The sequence below is a fragment of the Mytilus trossulus genome, chromosome 2 (assembly GCF_036588685.1).
Source record: "Mytilus trossulus isolate FHL-02 chromosome 2, PNRI_Mtr1.1.1.hap1, whole genome shotgun sequence".
Taxonomy (NCBI): Eukaryota; Metazoa; Mollusca; class Bivalvia; order Mytilida; family Mytilidae; genus Mytilus; species Mytilus trossulus.
The window spans coordinates 67,030,391-67,050,697 of record NC_086374.1 but is presented as its reverse complement, the minus strand read 5'-3'; the positions used below and the strand labels follow the sequence as shown (position 1 = coordinate 67,050,697).

Genomic DNA, 20,307 nt, shown 5'->3' with positions numbered 1-20,307 from the left:
AGAAACAAATAACAAATACTGATACAAATCAACCAAAATATTTGCTTTTACAGTTTTTCTCCATCTTGAATACTTTCAACCAAACACACTTATAATTAATTATAAGTAGGTGACTGACAATTTCAGCCATAGAGACTATTTGCTTATCATTTCTGCCATTTGAAGTTTATCTCTATCTGTAATGATTTTCAAATTAAAAGCCAAAATTCAGAAAATTGGCAAAAGCATTATTCGTGTATTCACAGATAATTTGTTTATCGTTTAAATGTTACTCTCAAAGTTATTCACATTTACTAAATGTGAGTTTCTAATTTACAAATTATCTAAAGATCAAAATCAAGTTCATCTATAGATCTTTTTCTCCTGGACCAGGTAAAATTTGTCTTTTAAGGTAAATGACAATGTTAATTAAATCTTTCTTAAATCTTTCTCTCCAAATCATTAGCATTTCAGCTGAATGGGATAGAAATTGACCTTATGTAAAGGATCCTGGTGGTAAAAAATGTCATTTAAGGCAACTTAATTAAGAATGTATCTCCCTCATGCAAAGCTCTGATTGCTTTCACAGATTTGGCTATACTTTTTGGACCTTTTGGATTAAAGCTAACTCATCTTTTATATAAGCTTTGGATTTCAAATATTTTGGCCACGAGCATCACTGAAGAGACATGTGTTGTCGAAATGCGCATCTGGTGCAAGAAAATTGGTACCGTTAATTTTATTACTACCACTGGTTCGATGCCACTGCCGGTGGACTATTAGTCCCCGAGGGTTTCACCAGCCCAGTAGCCAGGCCACCGTTTCACAAAGCCTTCTTAACTTACGATGATCTTATCAGTTTATGATCGGTTTACATGTGGTTCTACGTGCCCGTTACGTGTGTTTCACAAAAGCATCGTAAAGAACTACTAAGTTAATCGCAAGTTACGTCGTGTTTATCATCGTAAGTGTATTGTAAACCAAGAAGAGTGCTTTCTTTCACGTCCGCACTTTTATCGAGTATGGCATGCCAAATAAACATTTTTAAAAATAATTATTATGAATGGCGAATTATGGCGATATTTTTATATCAACATTAATACAACTAAAGAATTTTAGTTCTTTTTCAATATTAATTCAAGATAAATGACGCTTACAGTCATATTTGGACAAAAGTGAATTCCCATCAAACAATGTCCGATCATTTGAACTAAAATCGGTATTTTTCAAAAAGTCTATGAGTGATTTTTATAAAATAGATACCATAAGATGCAGAAATGTCTGATGTTTAATTGTTTATTTGGCCATATTTTTAGTGAGTTTTTTTTCATTATTGAATGGGTTAAACACAAATGATTTTTTTTAGCAAACTTTGCCGTGAGTCAAGCAATATTTTTCGTTGTGTTCACCTTGTCAGTAATTTAAAATACATATATTAACAACACTTTGTATCAACATTCTTTTTGGAGACAAAAACAGTCAAATATATTCAACGAAACTATCCGACACAGTGAGGGTCTAGATAAGGGGCAACGAAAAGGGGGGGGGGGGGGGGGGGCATTTCTCTGGTCTGTAATTCTTTTAGCCATTTTTATCTTTTCAGCATTAAAAATATGCTTATACTTTAAACTATGTGTCCCTTTAGAATTTGCACAACACAAATGAAACCATTTATCAATTTTGTTAAATGTTTAATTGAAACGAAACACAGAAAAATATAAATATTTTAACTTAGCTTACTTGTAACAATTTAAGCAGTAGATTAAATGAAAATAGTTTTATCTGATCTTATCTAGTTTGTAATATATGAGGAAAAAGTAATGAGAAGCTAGCGCTGAGCATAAAGTTTTATAACATATACAGCATTATTAGTTATCCGACATTAAGAGTTATCTGGAATCTGACAAAGTAAAAATTTTATCATCAGAGCAGATTAGATTTATTATTGATAGCCCAATATAGAAAAATTATGCTTATCAATAAAATCGTTTTGGAGGATTTTAGTTTTTTTAACTTTTATTTGTAGTGAGAGAAAAATAGGTTTTCCCCAACCCCCAAAAAAGCAAAAACAATGTCATCCGTCTTCGAGCATTCGTCTTCCAGATCTATATATAAAACCAGACTCAAGCTAGCAAACAATAAGCCAGCGAACAATAAGCCAGCGAACAATATATATAAAATATATTTTTTTGTGTTTTTTTTTTTAAATTGGAATGAATAATGGATCTCTCAAATATGAAACTTAGGACCTAGGAATCATTCCGGCGAAAGAGACGTTTGTATTCTGCAACTCCCTTAAAATAATCCATATAAATTTTCAAATTATAAAGAATCTAAGTACTCTCAGATCTGTTCATTGTGTCTTTTTGTGTCGGGATGTATAGCCTTGTCCACATGTATTTTTGTCCATCTGATGAGTTCAGCCTTTTTCAACTGATTTTTATAGTTCGTTCTTATGTAAAAGTACTGTGAATTCAGAGATTATTGCAAGTTTTTATTATAGCGAATAATGCGACAGAGTTGTAAACGCAATAATTAAAACTCACATTTTGTAATATGTTAACTGAATTAAGCATGACTTTTCTCAAAATCGTAAAAATTAAAATCGCATTCAAGTTTAAAATGACAAAATCGCAATAATAAGTGCACGCAATAATTTCTGAATTTACAGTAGTTGTGTATTATGTAACACATGTAAAAAAAAATTAAATAAATAAATGTTTTGATTTGCTCACATTTATATTTTATGCAATAAGCTTAATGTCTCCACACATTTGTTTAGTTTAAATCCTAGGGTTTAAGACTTATGCCAAATATCATTTAGACATAAGACTTACTGCCTAGGCGTTAGCTTATTGCCTAGGATTTTAGCTTATAAATGCCTAATTTCACCTATTGCCGCTGACATATACATTAAAACAGTCATATATTAAGATTGCTAATCAAATCTTTCTACTTCATTAAACATGTTAAATATCAAGATCAGATGAAAAAGTCATTGCTGTTTTAGCAAGGTCATTTGCCAACAGATCAAGTACTTATTTTTAACCTTCAGAGTTTAGTCATATACAATAAATTTATATAAAAAAAAAGCCTATTTGATATACAATTACTGTCTTAAGTTATTAGCATTTATTAAAAAGGAAATTTTCTGCATTACAAATTATTCAAAGATCAATCATCAATAATCTTTTACAGATCATTGCAAAAATTTTGAAGGTCAATATCAAATCAATTGTCACATTTCATGGAATATTTAACACTTCACAGACACTCTAATAGGTGATCTACGTTTGTCTCTATTCTATCCTTCATATGATAATAACCTTATCAGTTTAATCTATATCTAGTTTGAAAAGGAATTCAATTATCAAACGCCATAAGATTTTACACATTTGAATGGTATCTTTAAACAACAGTAAAAACCTGACATATCACCAAGTGTCCTTGCACTTATTGTATTGAAACAAGAAGAGAAACAAATAACAAATACGGATACAAATCAACCAAAATATTTGCTTTTACAGTTTTTCTCCATCTTCAATACTTTTAACCTAACACTTATAATAATTTATAAGTAGGTGACTGACAATTTCAGCCATAGAGACTATTTGCTTATCATTTCTGCCATTTGAAGTTTATCTCTATCTGTAATGATTTTCAAATTAAAACCCAAAATTCAGAAAATTGGCAAAAAGCATTATTCACAGATAATTTGTTTATCATTTAAATGTTACTCTCAAAGTTATTCACATTTACTAAATGTGAGTTTCTAATTTACAAATTATCTAAAGATCAAAATCAAGTTCATCTATAGATCTTTTTCTCCTGGACCAGGTAAAAATTGTCTTTTAAGGTAAATGACAATGTTAATTAAATCTTTCTTAAATCTTTCTCTCCAAATCATTAGGATTTCAGCTGAATGGGATAGAAATTGACCTTATGTAAAGGATCCTGGTGGTAAAAAATGTCATTTAAGGCAACTTTATTAAGAATGTGTCTCCCTCATGCAAAGCTCTGATTGCTTTCACAGATTTGGCTATACTTTTTGGACCTTTTGGATTAAAGCTAACTCATCTTTTATATAAGCTTTGGATTTCAAATATTTTGGCCACGAGCATCACTGAAGAGACATGTGTTGTTGAAATGCGCATCTGGTGCAAGAAAATTGGTACCGTTAATTTTATTACTACCACTGGTTCGATGCCTCTGCTGGTGGACTATTAGTCTCTGATGGTATCACCAGCCCAGTAGCCAGTACTTCGGTACTGGCATGAAAATACATATTTTTTGTGTTATTAAGATTTGCTGTTACAAAATATTAGAAATTATTATAAATTAAGGAATGTATCTCCCTCATGCAAAGCTCTGATTCCTTTCACGGATTTGGCTATACTTTTTGGACCTTTTGGATTAAAGCTCTTCATCTTTTATATAAGCTTTGGATTTCAAATATTTTGACCACGAGCATCACTGAAGAGACATGTGTTGTCGAAATGCGCATCTGGTGCAAGAAAATTGGTACCTTTACTTTTATTTATTCATAGGATAGGATTAAATGTAACTCTCTAAGTTTATATTGAAGAACTAATTTCTTCATGTCATGCTCTATTCACATTTTAACATGGGTAAGCATAGTATTTGTTGATATTTTATACTGAGTGTTAGCAAGGTGTAAAATGTTGTAAAGTATAATGCCTACCCATGTTAAAATGGGCATAGAGCCTTCAATACATGAAGGATTTATTTAGATTCAAATAGGACACATACAGTACTTTTATAAGTCGAAGGGTACGAAAATGTCTTTGGAATATTTGGCTATTCCTGTTTCCTCCCCATACATTATGAATATTTCCATATTAAATTAGTTTAAAAACTAAAAGCAGGGTAAATTTATGATGTTTAAATAACAATATATCATATCATTTCATGTAAGCATGATAAACATGAAAAAAGTGAGAATGTTAACAGTAAGTTTGTGTTTATGGGTCAAACATATTTTGTGTTAATCAGAACATGGCTTTGTGTTCAAGATGAAATAATGATGTCACATAGAAATAGACTAGCATAGCAATTTTTTACATAGGAAAGTTTCTAATTTACAAATAATTATCTTAAGATCAACATGTAAGCAATAAAGATATTGTTACATAAGAAAAAAAAAGAAAAAAAAAAGATCAACATGAAATCCATTTACAGATTGATTCATGCTGGTAATAATCGTCATTCTAGACAAATTTATTCATATCATTTAAGTGCCAGTCTTTGTAAGAATCAGGCATTTTAGGTAAAAATTAAAACATGATTAGAAAAAACCCACTGAGCTAATCATGCTATTTAATACTTACCATCATCCTGAGTTAAAAAGTATTAGTCTTTCGTTTGTGTGTGTCTGGTAATATCAAATAACTTGGTTAGAAAATTGGTTAGAAAGATAGCAAATCACAGAGTTATCTCCTCTTATTTGTTAATTTCTAGTGCATTTCAACCAAATTGTATCTTCTATTACCAGAAAAGAAAATGGGAATGAATGTTATTTTTGTGCATAACTACATATTATGAACTGAAATCAATGTCAAATTGGGTGGGGTTTTTTGGTCATGTTTTCACCACTGCCTGATTCTTAGGCAGACTGGCATTTAAATGTTACTCTCCAAGTTATTAGCATTTACTAACTGGGAGACTTTCAAATTCACAGATCATCCAAAGACCAACATCAAATCCCTATAGATACAGATCACTGCCCAAATTTCAGAATGTCAATACCTATTCAATCAATTGTCACATTCCAGGGGATATTTATCACTTTTAGGACACTTTAATTGGTCATTTTTCTTTTGCCTTTATCTTATATATCCTTCATATGTTACAAACTGTTTTCAAAATCTAATCTGTTAATTTTTCTTTTGAATTTATTCTTGTAATTCAAATGTTTGAGGGAAAAAAAATCATAATCTGTTAATTTTACATCTTGTTATAGAGGAAATATAATTATCTATCGCCTAAAGATTTGACACATTTGAAGGCCATCTGTAAACAATAATTTTCCAACAATTTGGTCAATTGAACAACAAGATATATATAAATCTTGACCTTCTGAACTTTTCTGCTCTTGTCAGATTTTGTATATTTATAATTCATTGGGTTAAAGATTATTGACCAAGGCCTTCAAAACTTTTGGAATTAGGATGCACTTATATGTAAAGTAGGTTATAACAGCCAAGCAAAGCCAGGCTAGGTATATTAGGTGAGGGGTCTATTTGAGATTGCTAAAATCATTTCATTATATATTAATATTTACATTTGGTCGTAGTTGTCTAGATATTATTGCCCTATGAGAGAAAATGTTATTTATAAATATAAAGAAGATGTGGTATGAGTCCATGAATTATTCTTCATGTGTAATTACCTGTTGCTATCATGTGTTTGACAACTGTGTAGTTATCATTAGCTCCTAGCATTGTACATGGGAATATAACGGAATGGAATGGAACGTTGTCTTTACCAAGGAAATTATACATATCAACCTGAAAACCAAGAATAACATATAAGATACAGTTAACTCAGAATTCAATATGCATATTCAATAACTGAAGTCATTGACAATCACAAAACAGAAAAAATTTCATACTAAAATTATAAATAAGCTAAGCTTCAATTTCAAAAATTGTTATTGTACTTTTTTTTCTTAAATGGTTGATATACCCTCACAATATCTAATCTTAAATGGTTTTGGACATCCTATTTGGTCCTTCTGGTTTTGCTTGCTCACAAATGAATTTTCTGACATCATTATTAATTCTGTGCATAATTTGGTCAAAAGTAGGTCAACCAGAACTAAACTAATGTGTGATCTTCATGTTGTTACTAAACATCAGTTCAAAATCTATAAAGGTAGAAAATGAACAGGAAAACCATAATTCTAGTGAAATTGTCTATGACAAATAGATATAATTATGTTAGAAGAAAGTCAATCAGAACAAAAATCATATGTTACCAATTATCAGTTGATATACAGGAAGCTGAATAATAGGAAGACATTTTTGTTATGATATTTTAAGTCAGGTTAATAGGTTTGTTAACGAACTGGAACAATATTTAAATTCAATCTGTAAACAGTTAGAACACACCCATGATCATTTTTATAAAGATCTTTCATTTAAATCTAAATAAAACATTTTTCTGTAGTGAAAATTTGTTAATAAAAGACAAGGCTTTGCTTTACCCAGGTTAATGTATTTTTAATAAACTGATAATTACTGTTTCCCAGGCAAACTACTGAGGAACTTTGGATTCACTATTATTGGTGGAATACACAGTTTAGTGGATCTTGTCAGTATAGGGAATTCATGAATTTAATTGTTCAACAAAGTAAACTTTTTTTATATGTTGTATGCAGATTTTGGCAAAATAATGAAATAAAATCTCCACAAAACTACAATTCATGAAAATATACAAATCCACAGTAGTTCCATTTCCTGCTTCACATGTAGCTCATAAAGACAAATTCCATGTTCCTAAACTAATGAACTACCTTGTCAGGATTCTTCCACCATTGCTCCCAATGCTCTGTGTAATTGGCTGTTATTGAAATATATCCAATGGGTGCATCAAACCATACATAGAACACCTGTCAAAAGGACGATCAAGTGTAAATATAGGTCTTCTTAATTCTGTGGATTCATTATTATTCGTTGGGTACCAATTTTCGTGGCTTTCGTGGCTACAGATGAACCACGAAATTAGATATCCACGAACATGCAAGTTTTCCGTAATCCATGAAAATTGGTACCCACGAAAATAAATGATTCCACAGTACATACAGCAACTGTGAAAAAGGACATATAAATGTAAAAGGAGGAATCTTCATATATAAAACACTTGTTAAAGAACAAATAAAGGTAAAATTTTAACTTATTAAAAGCTTTTCTTAATTTTTCAAAGTACATTAAAAAAAACATGATGGACTGTAGACTATTGTTCACAAATGATATTTCATTACAAATATTTGGCAGACAGGTGGTTGATGAAAGATAGATGTGTCACAATATTAATTAAGTACAAAAGTGATCCCCCTGAAGTAACTGTACTATAACAAGGTCAATGTAAAATTTTCTTTGAGACATTATTCTGCCCTAAAGTTGACTCGTAGGAGAAACCATGGGTATAAAACTCAACAATAGTGGACAAAGTCCCATAGCTCCAGTAGTATACAAATTGTCTAATATAACTGATAAAATAGCACAGTGACAAATAGATGATCACATGAATGCTTTAAGGGTGTGTGTGTGTGGGGGGTATTTACCTTATCAGTGTACCCTGACAATGGTACTTGTGTTCCCCATTTTAGATCTCTACTGATACATCTAGGCTTCAGTCCATCTCGTATCCAGGAGCTAGTTATCACTTTGGCATTGTTCGTCCATGTGCCTGATTTAAATACTTTGTCTAGATGTTTCTGTAGCTGTGGTTCAATCTATAACAAAAACATGATTAATAGCAATAAATCATCTATTGTATCAATAAATTATGGGAAGTTGCAAAATTAGGTTTACATTGTGCCCACCATTTTTCAAACCTTGATAAGGTCAGTGGCAAAACCAAAATGTTCTTTATTCTATATTTCTTTCTTTGAAAAATATATACAGTATAATGATATCAATGAAATATGAACATCAATAACCTTTGTTTTATGTTTCTGCTAAAAGCCAAATTAAAAATGACTCGTTTATCTAGTAACTTTCAAATGAATTTTGAATAACGTAAACTAACTTTTCTTCACAAGCAATTTCTTTTTTATTCACTACTTGAGCGAGAAGAAAAATAAAGTGAATGCAAATCGTCAGGAATTAGTAAGACACAGATGTCCTAACATAAATTCCTCAAAAAATAAGACTATCTTAAAAATAAATTCCTTTGAAGTTAGCTAGAAAAGGCATAGCAAAAATATAGCATCTCTGAAATATAAGTTTGGTTTACAGTATGTAGATTAATAACTGATGTGGCTTTACCTTGTGCACATCTAAGAATTAATGTTATAAGTTTGGTTTACAGTATGTAGATTAATAACTGATGTAGCTTTACCTTTTGCACATCTAAGAATTAATGTTGTGGACTTTTTGACGACTGAGACAGTTTTATTGAGAATAAATGTTGTGTACTTTTCATGACTGAGATAATTTTACCTTTGGTAAATCTAAGAATAAATGATGTGCACTTTTCATGACTGAGATAATTTTACTTTGGGTAAATCTAAGAATAAATGATGTGTACTTTTGATGACTGAGATATATCTTAGGTAAATCTAAGAATAAATGTTGTGCACTTTTGATGACTGAGATATATACCTTAGGTAAATCTAAGAATAAATGTTGTGTACTTTTGATGACAGGTGTAGCTTTGCATAATTTACACTTAGGGTTGCGTAGATCTACGGCGTTAATTAATTTTCCACATTTGTCACACTGGTCTCCACGGGCATCTTCATATGTACAAAGTGGACATGTGCCTTCTACAAATCTGTCAGCTAAAAACCTAAAACACAGCAATAACAAACAAAGGTAAATCTGCTCGAGATAACATACAAATATAAAGCATCTTCATCAATAGTTTTTTTTATATAAATCGTGACAAGCTTTTAATTCATAATGAAAGGCAGAATTGTGTACAAATATGAAACATCTTGAACAATATTTTCTTCTGTATTTGGTGTGAAAGCTTTTAGATCAGAAATACATTTGAAAACTTACAAAAAAGTTATTTTTTATCTTAATTTAAAAAAAATTAATAGTGTGTTTGTACTTTTGCAAATATTTGATTTAAATGGTTTTACCAAAGTCTGAACTCAATCCTATAGAAAATTTGTAATAAGTTGAACAATCATGGTTCACCTTTATCCTTGAAATGCATGAAAATGGGTATCTCACAAATAATGATTAATCCACAGTAACCTACCTATCACAAGCTGTACAATGAAGTTGATCAATGCTGTCTTTCAATATAAATCCTTGATTGTATAACTTCCAAAATATATCTTGTGCTATACTGAAACAAAAAGGTACTGTTTTATCAATAATTGTTTCAATAAAAAACTTACAAAGCAACTTCATTACACAATATTTAGCAGACCAGTATTGTTGTTTTATCACAGATTTTAAAAGTATATAGACTTGATAGTTTTGGGTTTGGGTTTTTTTTTTTTTTTTTTTTAAGTTTTATTGGTTTAAAAATCTCCAACATTTCTCTATGGCTTCTCAGAATCAGTCATTTGTCATCAAAATTATAAGTCTTTATTCAAAAGTTTATACTGTAGAAAAATTTGGATATTTTGGTTTATCTTTTTGTATAACTTAGAAAGATAACAAATTTAAACTGAATTAGTTCTTATACACCTGTTGCTTTAAAAATATTTGGTTTTGAGCATTCCTGAATCCATAAACGTGGATTGTCCGTATAAAGTGTTAATTTTCATTTTATTATGTAAAAGTATGTACAGCAAAAGTTTTTGATTCTTAAAGGTTCGTTTTGCCATGTGTCACTTAAATAAGCATGCATCAAATAGGACGATTAAAGCGCTTCTATATTTATAATGTTGAGAGATGTGAGTTAGAACTTATTCAAAAGTTTGCTTCTATTTGGGGTTGTTAGATGGATAATTCTTTAATTATGAAACATCAGATCAATGTTACCTTGTTCCAAGTGCTAGAATGAACTTCTATTTTTATGATATTCTATCCTCAAGATAGATCTGAAACATATCTGAGCCTCTATTTGGACCTAAAAAATGTTTAATTACAAATGAAATGTCACATCAATGTTACCTTGTCTGTTCTTTGGTTGTCGTCCTGCCAAAAAAGTCACAATCAATATTGAACCAATCATAGATTTCTGTATGTAGCTTGTTATATTTATCACAGATCTGTTGTGGTGTCAGCTTTTCCTCGATGGCTTTAGTTTCTGTAGCAGTCCCATATTCATCTGTACCACAGACATATAAACAGTTGTATCCTCTCAGTCTACAATATCTATAACAGGAGGAAATCATACAGTATAATAATCAGTCACATTATTAGAAGGGTAGAAATTTTTATTATTACCTATGATGCAATCAGATGTATTTACACTTTTATGCAAATTTGTCTGCCCTTGCGTAGATCAATCTTAAAAGTTTGAAGTCTAAATTAAAAAATAATTGTAGCTTGAGGTCATGAGATTGTTCTGAGCAGATTGAAAGTCATTTGGAGACAAAATATAGCTAAATACTAAAAGTGATAAAATTTAGATAGCAAATTTTTGGAGAACAAAAAAAAATCTGTTTGAGTTGAGTCTATTATTCATAATTTTTCTTGGATTTCTGCCATATTCATATAAACCCAACATGATGTACATTATTTGACCATAAGGACCATTTATATGTGAAAGATGTATATTGCTATAGAACAAAATATTCTATATCAACAGTTTACATACCTAGAGAAGACATCAGCACTGAGTACACAACCAATAATATTACCCAGATGTGGCACATTGTTTACATATGGCAGTGCACTAGTAATTAGTATGTTTCTTTCACCCTCCTTTGGCAATCTGTAAATAAAGATTCCATAGTTAATATCAATCAAACAATAACATTTATACACATTAACTGTGAAATTTCACAAGTGATATTTTCATTTCATTTCATTTTATTCAGCCATGAAAAAAAATGTGATGTAAAAGAAGGGATATATGGTCTGTAAATTCATGACAATAAATGTTTACATGTACATGACAACATCTCAAAGTCAAAGCTTTTAGCATGGAAAAGAAAGTGTATACCTAATTGCAATTTTAAAACTAATCATCAGTTTGCTGGTATTTTTTTTATCAAAATGCTTTAAAAAATTATCAATATATCCATTCTAGTTGTAATCAAAAATATTTTTTCACTTTTAATTTTCAAACAGTCAACATATATTTTGTAAACATAGCATGCTTCACATGTTCTTACATTGGATGTTTACGCTTGAGTGGTTTTGGACATTTACTCTTCCCAGAATTCCATGCATCAACAGCTGCTGACAATTCCTCTTTTGTTACAGCTTTTTGTGAGATAACCTATAAAAAAAAATTCAAAAGCAAAAAATGTAAAAATATTTTTTTTCTTCAAATTATTTCAATGGCTGATAATAAATATACCACTTTAAATATTTTAATTTTGCATTGTTTAAAAGACATCAAATTAATTTTGCAAGAAACAACTAAAATAAAACAGTTATTTGATGCATAAATAGACATATTTGTTTGGCATCAACTGTATAAGTGACTGGAATTTACGCTTCATAAAGTGACAGGAAGTGTTGGTAGCTATATACACCTCAATCTAATTAATGTGAGGTGAAATTAAAAAAAATCAGGGTTGTCTTATCTAAATTTATAAAGCTAAGGCCAGCTATGATATACTGTAAATTCAGAAATTATTGCGAGGTTTTTATTATTGCGAATAATGCAACTGAGTTGTAAACGCAATAATTAAAACTCGCATTTTGTAATATTTTAACTGAATAAAGCATGACTTTTCTCAAAATCATAAAAATTAAAATCGCATTCAAGTATGAAATGACAAAATCGCAATAATAAATGCACGCAATAATTTCTGAATTTACAGTATTTAGATGTGGCCACATTGAATTTAACAAAGCTAATCAATATTTCACATGTGCCGGGAAGACTGATAATAATTGGTACCTGTATTTCTTCTGGTTCAGCTGCTTTTTCTACTTTCACTTTCACTTTATCATCTACTTTCACTTTTTCTAGTTTTTCAATATTTTTCAGATGAGGAAGAGGTAATGGTGCAGGTTGTGACAATAATGATTCCTGAAAAACAAAACTGGATTGCTTCACTAATAGTTTTAAGTAACAATTGAGTTGTTCATTTTTTATCTGACCCTCTTTATAAAAAATAAATTCTGTCCTTTCCATATTTAAAACGAGTAGAAAATAACAGTAATGCTTCTTTAAACAATTTTTTTTTTAAATTCAAATGTGCTGTTCACTTTTAAAAATCATGACTTGAATGGAGAATTGTCTCCTTGACACTCATATAACATCTTCTTATATCTATTTATAACATTTTTCAAATGTGCTAAATATAACTTTTATTCAAATGTGCATATTTTAACTTTAATATATTACCTTCAATGAAGCTGTATCCCCATTTGTTATCACCAATGTGACAGCTTTCTGGCAAGATGGCAAATCACACATTGCAGTAAACCAACCTTTTATCTTAGGGTATAAGCCTTCCCAACCTGAAAAAATGCTCTCTTGATTATTCCTTAATTTATGCAAATATAAATTTTGCAATTTTAACTATTCACTACAATATTGTGTCTGTAAAACCAACAAAAAGATTTTTTTCAAACCAAGTGCATCGTTTATTTATACATGCAGATATAACTTTTAATTCTTCAATTCTGAGAACTTCTAAATTATTTTTGATTGTATGATCAATTTCGACCCCAAATCATGCAATCATGTGACCTTCTGCTGTTGTGTTTTTTTCTATGGTCGGGTTGTTGTCTCTTTGACACATTCCCCATTTCCATTCTCAATTTTATTCTCCTTCTTAAAGACAATATTTCAGAAAAATTGATTTCATTTTAATCAAGATAGTACAATCAAGGATAAATCAACAGTCTAAGGGAAGTAACTCATACCTTTTAACACAAATTTCCCAGCAAGAAGTGGGTAGAGTGAACCCCACAACACAAAATCAGCAGCTGATAGACCAACCTGTAACACATACAATATTCATTATAAACAGTTTGTGTGTACAATATGAAAACTAAAACACAAAACTCAAAATATAATCTAAAATAAAACTTTATATAGTGGATAAATAACTTAAATACAATTTTAAAAACTGTCTTTTTTGCATATATCATGCACCTTAAATAAATAAAATGTTACTGTGCATGATCTTTTAGTTCAATTGCATTATCGCACCACAGGGAAACTATTGAGTTGTAATTGGTTGAAGGCTGTCAGGTGTTGACCCCCTATGGATCAATAGGGGGGTAGTTAATTTCATAGAGGGTTCAAGATCATGATGTCACGTCTACTGTTAATGGTGCAGCAAAAAGAATACTGTGTGCAATAGATTCCTTATACAAATCACTACTGGTGAAATTCAGTCATACAAGACAACTCGCAAAACAAATCTATGATATTTTGTTTACCAATAAATAACTTTCCTAAGTACTTACCTCTGACAGAAATTTCTTGCCTTTTAAATCTCCATTCAATGATTTCAGTAAAGTTTGTATATGTATTAGTAATCCAGTCTCTGGTTTCCCTGAGCCAATAACACTAACAAGGTAAGGATATAAAACAGGCTACAACAAAATACAAAGTTTTTTAAAACAAATTATAACAAGAATGTGTATAAAGTACACAGTTGCCCCACTCCCAGAATCATTTTCCATGTTCAATGGACCGTGAAAATGAGTAAAACATATAATTAGGCATTAAAATTAGAAAGTTCATACCATAGGGAACATGTGTACTATGTTTCAAGTTGATTGGACTTCAACTTCATCAAAAACTACCTTGATTAAAAACTCTAACCTGAAACTCGCAATTTCATTTTCTATGTTCAGTGGACCTTGAAATTGGGGTCAAAAATTTAATTTGGCTTAAAATTAAAACGATCATATCATGAGGAACATGTTTTCTAAGTTTCAAATTGATTGGACTTTAACTTCAACAAAAACTACCTTGACCAAAAACTTTAACCTGAAGTGGGACAGACAAACAGATGGATGCACAGACCAGAAAACATAATGCCCCTCTACTATCATAGGTGGGGCATAAAAATATAATTGAATCAACACTTGAAGTGGTGTTTGTGTTGTAGGGTAAAAAATGAGTGGATACCGCTAGGTATTCACAGTCATCCTGAACAAATGAATATGGTGACAATAAAGACAACAACATATAAACTAGAGGCTCTCAAGAGCCTGTGTCGCTCACCTGTTACTGTATTTACTGATGTCGGTCATCTTGGTTGGTAGGTGGGGTCATTAGACACTTTTTTTTAAATAGATACCCTAGTAATGATTGTGGCCAAGTTTCAGAAAAGAAGATTTTTGTACAAGTTACAAAAATGACGAAAAGTAGTCCAATCATTGACTATAAAGGGCAATAACTCCTAAAGGGGTCCTCTAATAATTTTGATCATGTTGACTTATTTGTAGATCTTACTTTGCTGAACAGTATTGCTGTTTACAGTTTATCTCTATCTATAATAGTATTCAAGATAATAACCAAAAACTGCAAAATTTCCTTAAAATTAACAATTTTAGGGCAGCAACCCAACAACGAGTTGTCGGATTCATCTGAAAATTTGTGAGGGGAAGGATCTTATTCCGATGGACATTTAAATCTTGAAAGATTTGCCCTAAATGTCTTAGTTTCAAAGATATAATTCAAAAACTGCATTTTACCACTATGTTCTAATTTTAGCCATGTCGGCCATTTTGTTTGGTAGGCGGGGTCATAGGACACATTTTTTAAACTATATACCACAATAATAATTGTGGCCAAGTTTGGTTAAATTTGGCAATGTAGTTTCAGAGAAGAAGATTTTTGTACAAGTTACAAAAAATGACAAAAAGTTGTTAAAAATTGACTATAAAGGGCAATAACTCCTTAAGGGGTTGACTGACAATTTTGGTCATGTTGACTTATTTGTAGGTCTTACTTTGCTGAACATTATTGCTGTTTACAGTTTATCTCTATCTATAATAGTATTCAAGATAATAGCCAAAAACTGCAAAATTTCCTTAAAATAACCAATTCAGGGGCAGCAACCCAACAACAAGTTGTCCCATTCGTCTGAAAATTTCAGGGCAGATAGATCTTGACCTGATCAACAATTTTACCCCTGTCAGATTTGCTCTAAATGTTTTGGTTTCAAAGATATAAGCCAAAATATACATTTTACCCCTGTGTTCTATTTTTAGCCATGGCGGCCATCTTGGTTGGATGGCCAGGTCACCGGACACATTTTTAAAACTAGATACCCCAAGGATGATTGTGGCCAAGTTTGGTTAAATTTGGCCTAGTAGTTTCAGAGAAGAAGATTTTTGTATAAGTTTACGGACGATGGACGACGGACGACGGACGACGGACGCAGGACGACGGACGCAGGACGACGGACGCAGGACGACGGACGCCAAGTGATGAGAAAAGCTCACTTGACCTTTCAGGTCAGGTGAGCTAAAAAGAAGACGTGGTATGATTGCCAATGAGACAACTATCCACAAAACAGTCAAGTTTTAACTGCAAAGTATCTGTTTATTTAGTCGACATGTTTCACCTATAGATAGGCTTCATCAGGATAATTTTTTTTTTAGAAAGAACCTAGGAGCGTAAAGGCACATTTTTGCCCAAGACAATTTGATTTTTTATAAATTACTTTAGATTGCAAATAATACAGTGATATGAATAAAATTATGAAACATCTTTCCATCAACCTGGTTTTCTCTTGAATCAGAATATAAATGAGTACTAGTAATTTGTAACAATCAGAATATGATTTTTTTGGAAGGAGATACTGGAATAAAATTAAAGTCAAAATATTATTTTTTTCAGAACTAGTATGCAAGAACTTTGCAGAATTTTTTTTTTCAAAGATATTTATTAATAAGAGTGTTATCAAACTCTTAATTTGCCACTTGATCTAATGCTAACAACAAGCAATCAAATCCCATACACCTTATCGCTATTTGTCCGCCATTGCTTGTTATCACACAGGTTCCCGTACAATGTTGACGTCATAAAACAAAATAACTGACGCCACAATGGAAAAGGGATTGTTGTTGACGTCAAAAGTTCAAGCGGCTGGGTCAGCCAGAATTAGCGATAAGGTGTATTTCTACCTAAAAATGGGCCCCATTTGTATTATAATTGCACATCTTTTTTTCTTCAGCAGTTTTTACTATCGTTCTGTAACTTCTGTTACACACTTACTATGCAACAACATGACAGGTGCTACATGTGCAGTAGGATCAGCTTACCCTTCTGGACACATGAGACCCCTTCTGGTTTTTAATAGAACTCATGTTGCTCAGTCTTTATCTTTTCTATGTTGTGTTTTTTGTACTGTTGTTTGTTATTTTTCTTTTTTTTTAGCCATGGCATTGTCAGCTTGTATTAGACCTATGGGTTTGAAATATCTATTTGATACCGATTGCCTCCCTTGTCAAGATTGAATCATAAAGAATTCATCGTGGCCTACCTACCTGTAGCTGTGAACTCTCCCACTCTAACCATTTATCTACATCAGCATCAGTTTCTTCTGCTTTTTTATTTGAAATATATCTAAAATCAAAAATCAAGTCATTGATAAACAAATATTAGTTTATTAATATTTAATTTGATGGCAAACATTCCATTTCATATAATTAATATGTTTTATTTGAAATTTATCACCAACTTGTTTCAAGTCTGAACCAATTGTGAAGAAATAATACATATATATATGTATATATAGGTAAACGAGTCTAAATTGAAAACTACGTTCAAACCTATGATTGCGTTGGATAAAAACCGCAATTTTTATATGTGTGCATGTCAAACAAATTTCGTTGTAAAAGGGTCTAAAAACAGCACAAACTACATTTTCCAAAAGACCAAAAAAAGTGATAAGTATAATTAAACAAATATACAACTCGTCTAAACATCAACCCAACAATGTTAGATCTGTAAATATAACATCTTCATGCCTTATATATCATGTACTGTAGTACGCCGCTAGATTAAAACTGACGTGGAAAGGTAACACATGCCTACCGAAAGCTCTTTTAAATGAGAGCCCAGGTGGTCGTGTGGTCTAGCGGGACGGCTGCAGTGCAGGCGATTTGGTGTCACGATATCACAGTAGCATGGGTTCGAATCCCGGCGACAGCAAATTTACAGATCTAACATTGTTGGGTTGATGTTTAGACGAGTTGTATATACATTATGTACACAGCCATGTATCACCATCATTGATGGCGATCCGATGGATACATCTGTTGTAGGGTTGTCACTGACTCAGACGTAATTAAACAAATATATATATAGGTATATATATTAAAAAACATTGACAATGCTGCTTTCAAAACTCTTTTTATGTATTTAATTTTTAATATATAATTCTGTACACCGCTTGAAAAGAAACTTTTTTGTAGGTGTATATATATATATCTATAAATGTAAATCAGATTTGACTACAGACCTAGTGTCTGGGCCTTTTATAGCTAACTATGCATCAAATGTTTTTCTCATTTTTGAAAGTCATATGTTTGCCTTTAATTGGTTACATCCACTTTGTTTGAACTTTGATGAATATCTCTACGATTTTAAATTTCTATTACCAGAGCCTGACAACGCTATATTAAATTTTCTGTTCTGGTAATTTTTACTTCAACCAATGAGATTTACTTTTGACTCTACAGATGGAAGTGATCTTTTGGGAAAAGTAACAAATAGTCAGTGACATGTTCATGTGACTGTGTAAATGTGTGTGTTATAGTTGCAGATGATAGCTGTAGATGTTATATCAAAATGGTCCACGACTTCAATACTTTCATCTATTACTGTAAATGCTTTCCAGAATATAGTGTAAGAGCGTATTATAATGTAAAAATACATTTTGATCACTTTATTCTTTCAGAGTTTCGTTCGCCTGTTTTAAACAATGCTGGAAGTTTGACATGACTGATATTCAAATTAACCAAACAGAATTCAAAATACCTTAGTAACAATGTACAGCAAAGACTAGATCAATCATATGTCACACATTCCAGCTTTAATGTCCGAACTATGAATAGTTGACTATACAGCATTGTTTTTTCTCGTTGCTGAAGGCCGTACAGTTGCCTATGATTGTTTACATCAGCTTCATTTGAATGGAAGATAGTTGTCTCATAGACAATCATACAACATCTCCACATTTCTATACTACAGTGTTCTTCAGATTTCAAAGTAATAGACGTATTTACACTTGTATGCAAATTTGTCCGCCATTACATAACATCACACAGGTTCCCATAAACTTTGACTTCATAATTCAAAACATATGACGTCACAACTAAAAAAGTGATTGTTGCTTGACGTCAAAAGGTTATTCGGAGGTGATGTAAGGTCATTTGGAGACAAGATACAGCTAAATACCAAAAGTGTAAATACGTTTATGCTATACAATGTAAGTTATATGGTTTGCTACTGACCCCCTACAGATCCATAGAGGGTTAGTAAAATCCATAGGGGTGAGGCTGGAGGCTGAATCCCCTATGCATTTTATTCACCCTCTATGGACCCATAGGGGGTCAGTAGTTAACCATATAACAAATTTATCAGACGCTGGACTTATTCTCCTGCGTTTTGTTGAAAAATAAACAATGAAACACAATAATATTAGTAGATGACATCACCATTAAGGGGTCATGAACCCCCTATGAAACTTACTAACGCCCTACGGTCTCAAAGGGGGTCAACATGTGACGATGTTAAACCAATCACATCATGATAATTTTTATGTGGTCTGATAAATTTACATATAGAACTAATCATTGACTAACCTAGTTGCAGAATTTGGAGAAAACAGGAACTTTCCAGGGTACACTTCTAACACTGGTAACACATTTGCAGTCAGGTAAGGAACTACTTTTTCTGAAGAAAAAAAACAGTTCAATAACAGTAAGTCATAATGAAACAGAATAAGTAGAACAGCACACTATAGATGTATTTGTTTTCTATAGTGTGCCAATTTCCATAGATTGAGGAAAACTTGTAATCTGACAAATAAACACAAAACGCATTAGAATTTAATAAAGCTTATGCAATACATGTACACTATTTGTTACGTGAGGCATTTGGCATTTAATTTGGGGGGAATTACACATGTTTGAAATAAAGGTTCTATTGTGATGGAAATCAACTGAATGTTTAATTAAAATTTAAAATTACCCATTTCAAAACAAAGTCTAATCTGTTAATTCTAGAGTACTTATAACTATATATACCGATTTTGTAATTGATTGAAACAGACTTTACCCAAAAAAGCGGAGGAAATGGAATGAGATGAAAGCCAATACATCCCCAAAAAAATGCATCAGTTAAAAATGCAGAAAAACAATTATCTTTAAAGAATTTACCCTGTCTAAGGGTCACAACTCTATCATTTGCAATCATTATTCTATACATCTATATGAAATTTTCAAATACTTTCAAACAAATAAAACAAATCAAAATGAAATGACTGACTACAAAGAAAAGTGTTGGATGGTCTGCAACATT

General features: G+C 31.3%; 1 protein-coding gene across 4 annotated transcripts in view; it reads right to left on the bottom strand.

Moving 5' to 3' along the window:
- LOC134707842 (methionine--tRNA ligase, cytoplasmic-like) overlaps positions 1-20,307 on the bottom strand; it is a 44,847-nt gene that overhangs the window by 21,168 nt on the left and 3,372 nt on the right. For all 4 annotated transcript variants that reach the window (XM_063567929.1, XM_063567930.1, XM_063567931.1 and 1 more), the window contains exons 2-15: positions 19,590-19,680; positions 17,268-17,346; positions 14,229-14,357; positions 13,680-13,755; positions 13,156-13,271; positions 12,706-12,837; positions 11,969-12,075; positions 11,449-11,565; positions 10,800-11,003; positions 9,934-10,023; positions 9,327-9,513; positions 8,285-8,455; positions 7,514-7,609; positions 6,389-6,506 (exon numbers count right to left, since the gene is read on the bottom strand). In XM_063567929.1, coding sequence (XP_063423999.1) covers positions 6,389-6,506; positions 7,514-7,609; positions 8,285-8,455; positions 9,327-9,513; positions 9,934-10,023; positions 10,800-11,003; positions 11,449-11,565; positions 11,969-12,075; positions 12,706-12,837; positions 13,156-13,271; positions 13,680-13,755; positions 14,229-14,357; positions 17,268-17,346; positions 19,590-19,680 — 1,713 coding nt within the window. The remainder of the gene's footprint in view (positions 1-6,388; positions 6,507-7,513; positions 7,610-8,284; positions 8,456-9,326; positions 9,514-9,933; positions 10,024-10,799; positions 11,004-11,448; positions 11,566-11,968; positions 12,076-12,705; positions 12,838-13,155; positions 13,272-13,679; positions 13,756-14,228; positions 14,358-17,267; positions 17,347-19,589; positions 19,681-20,307) is intronic.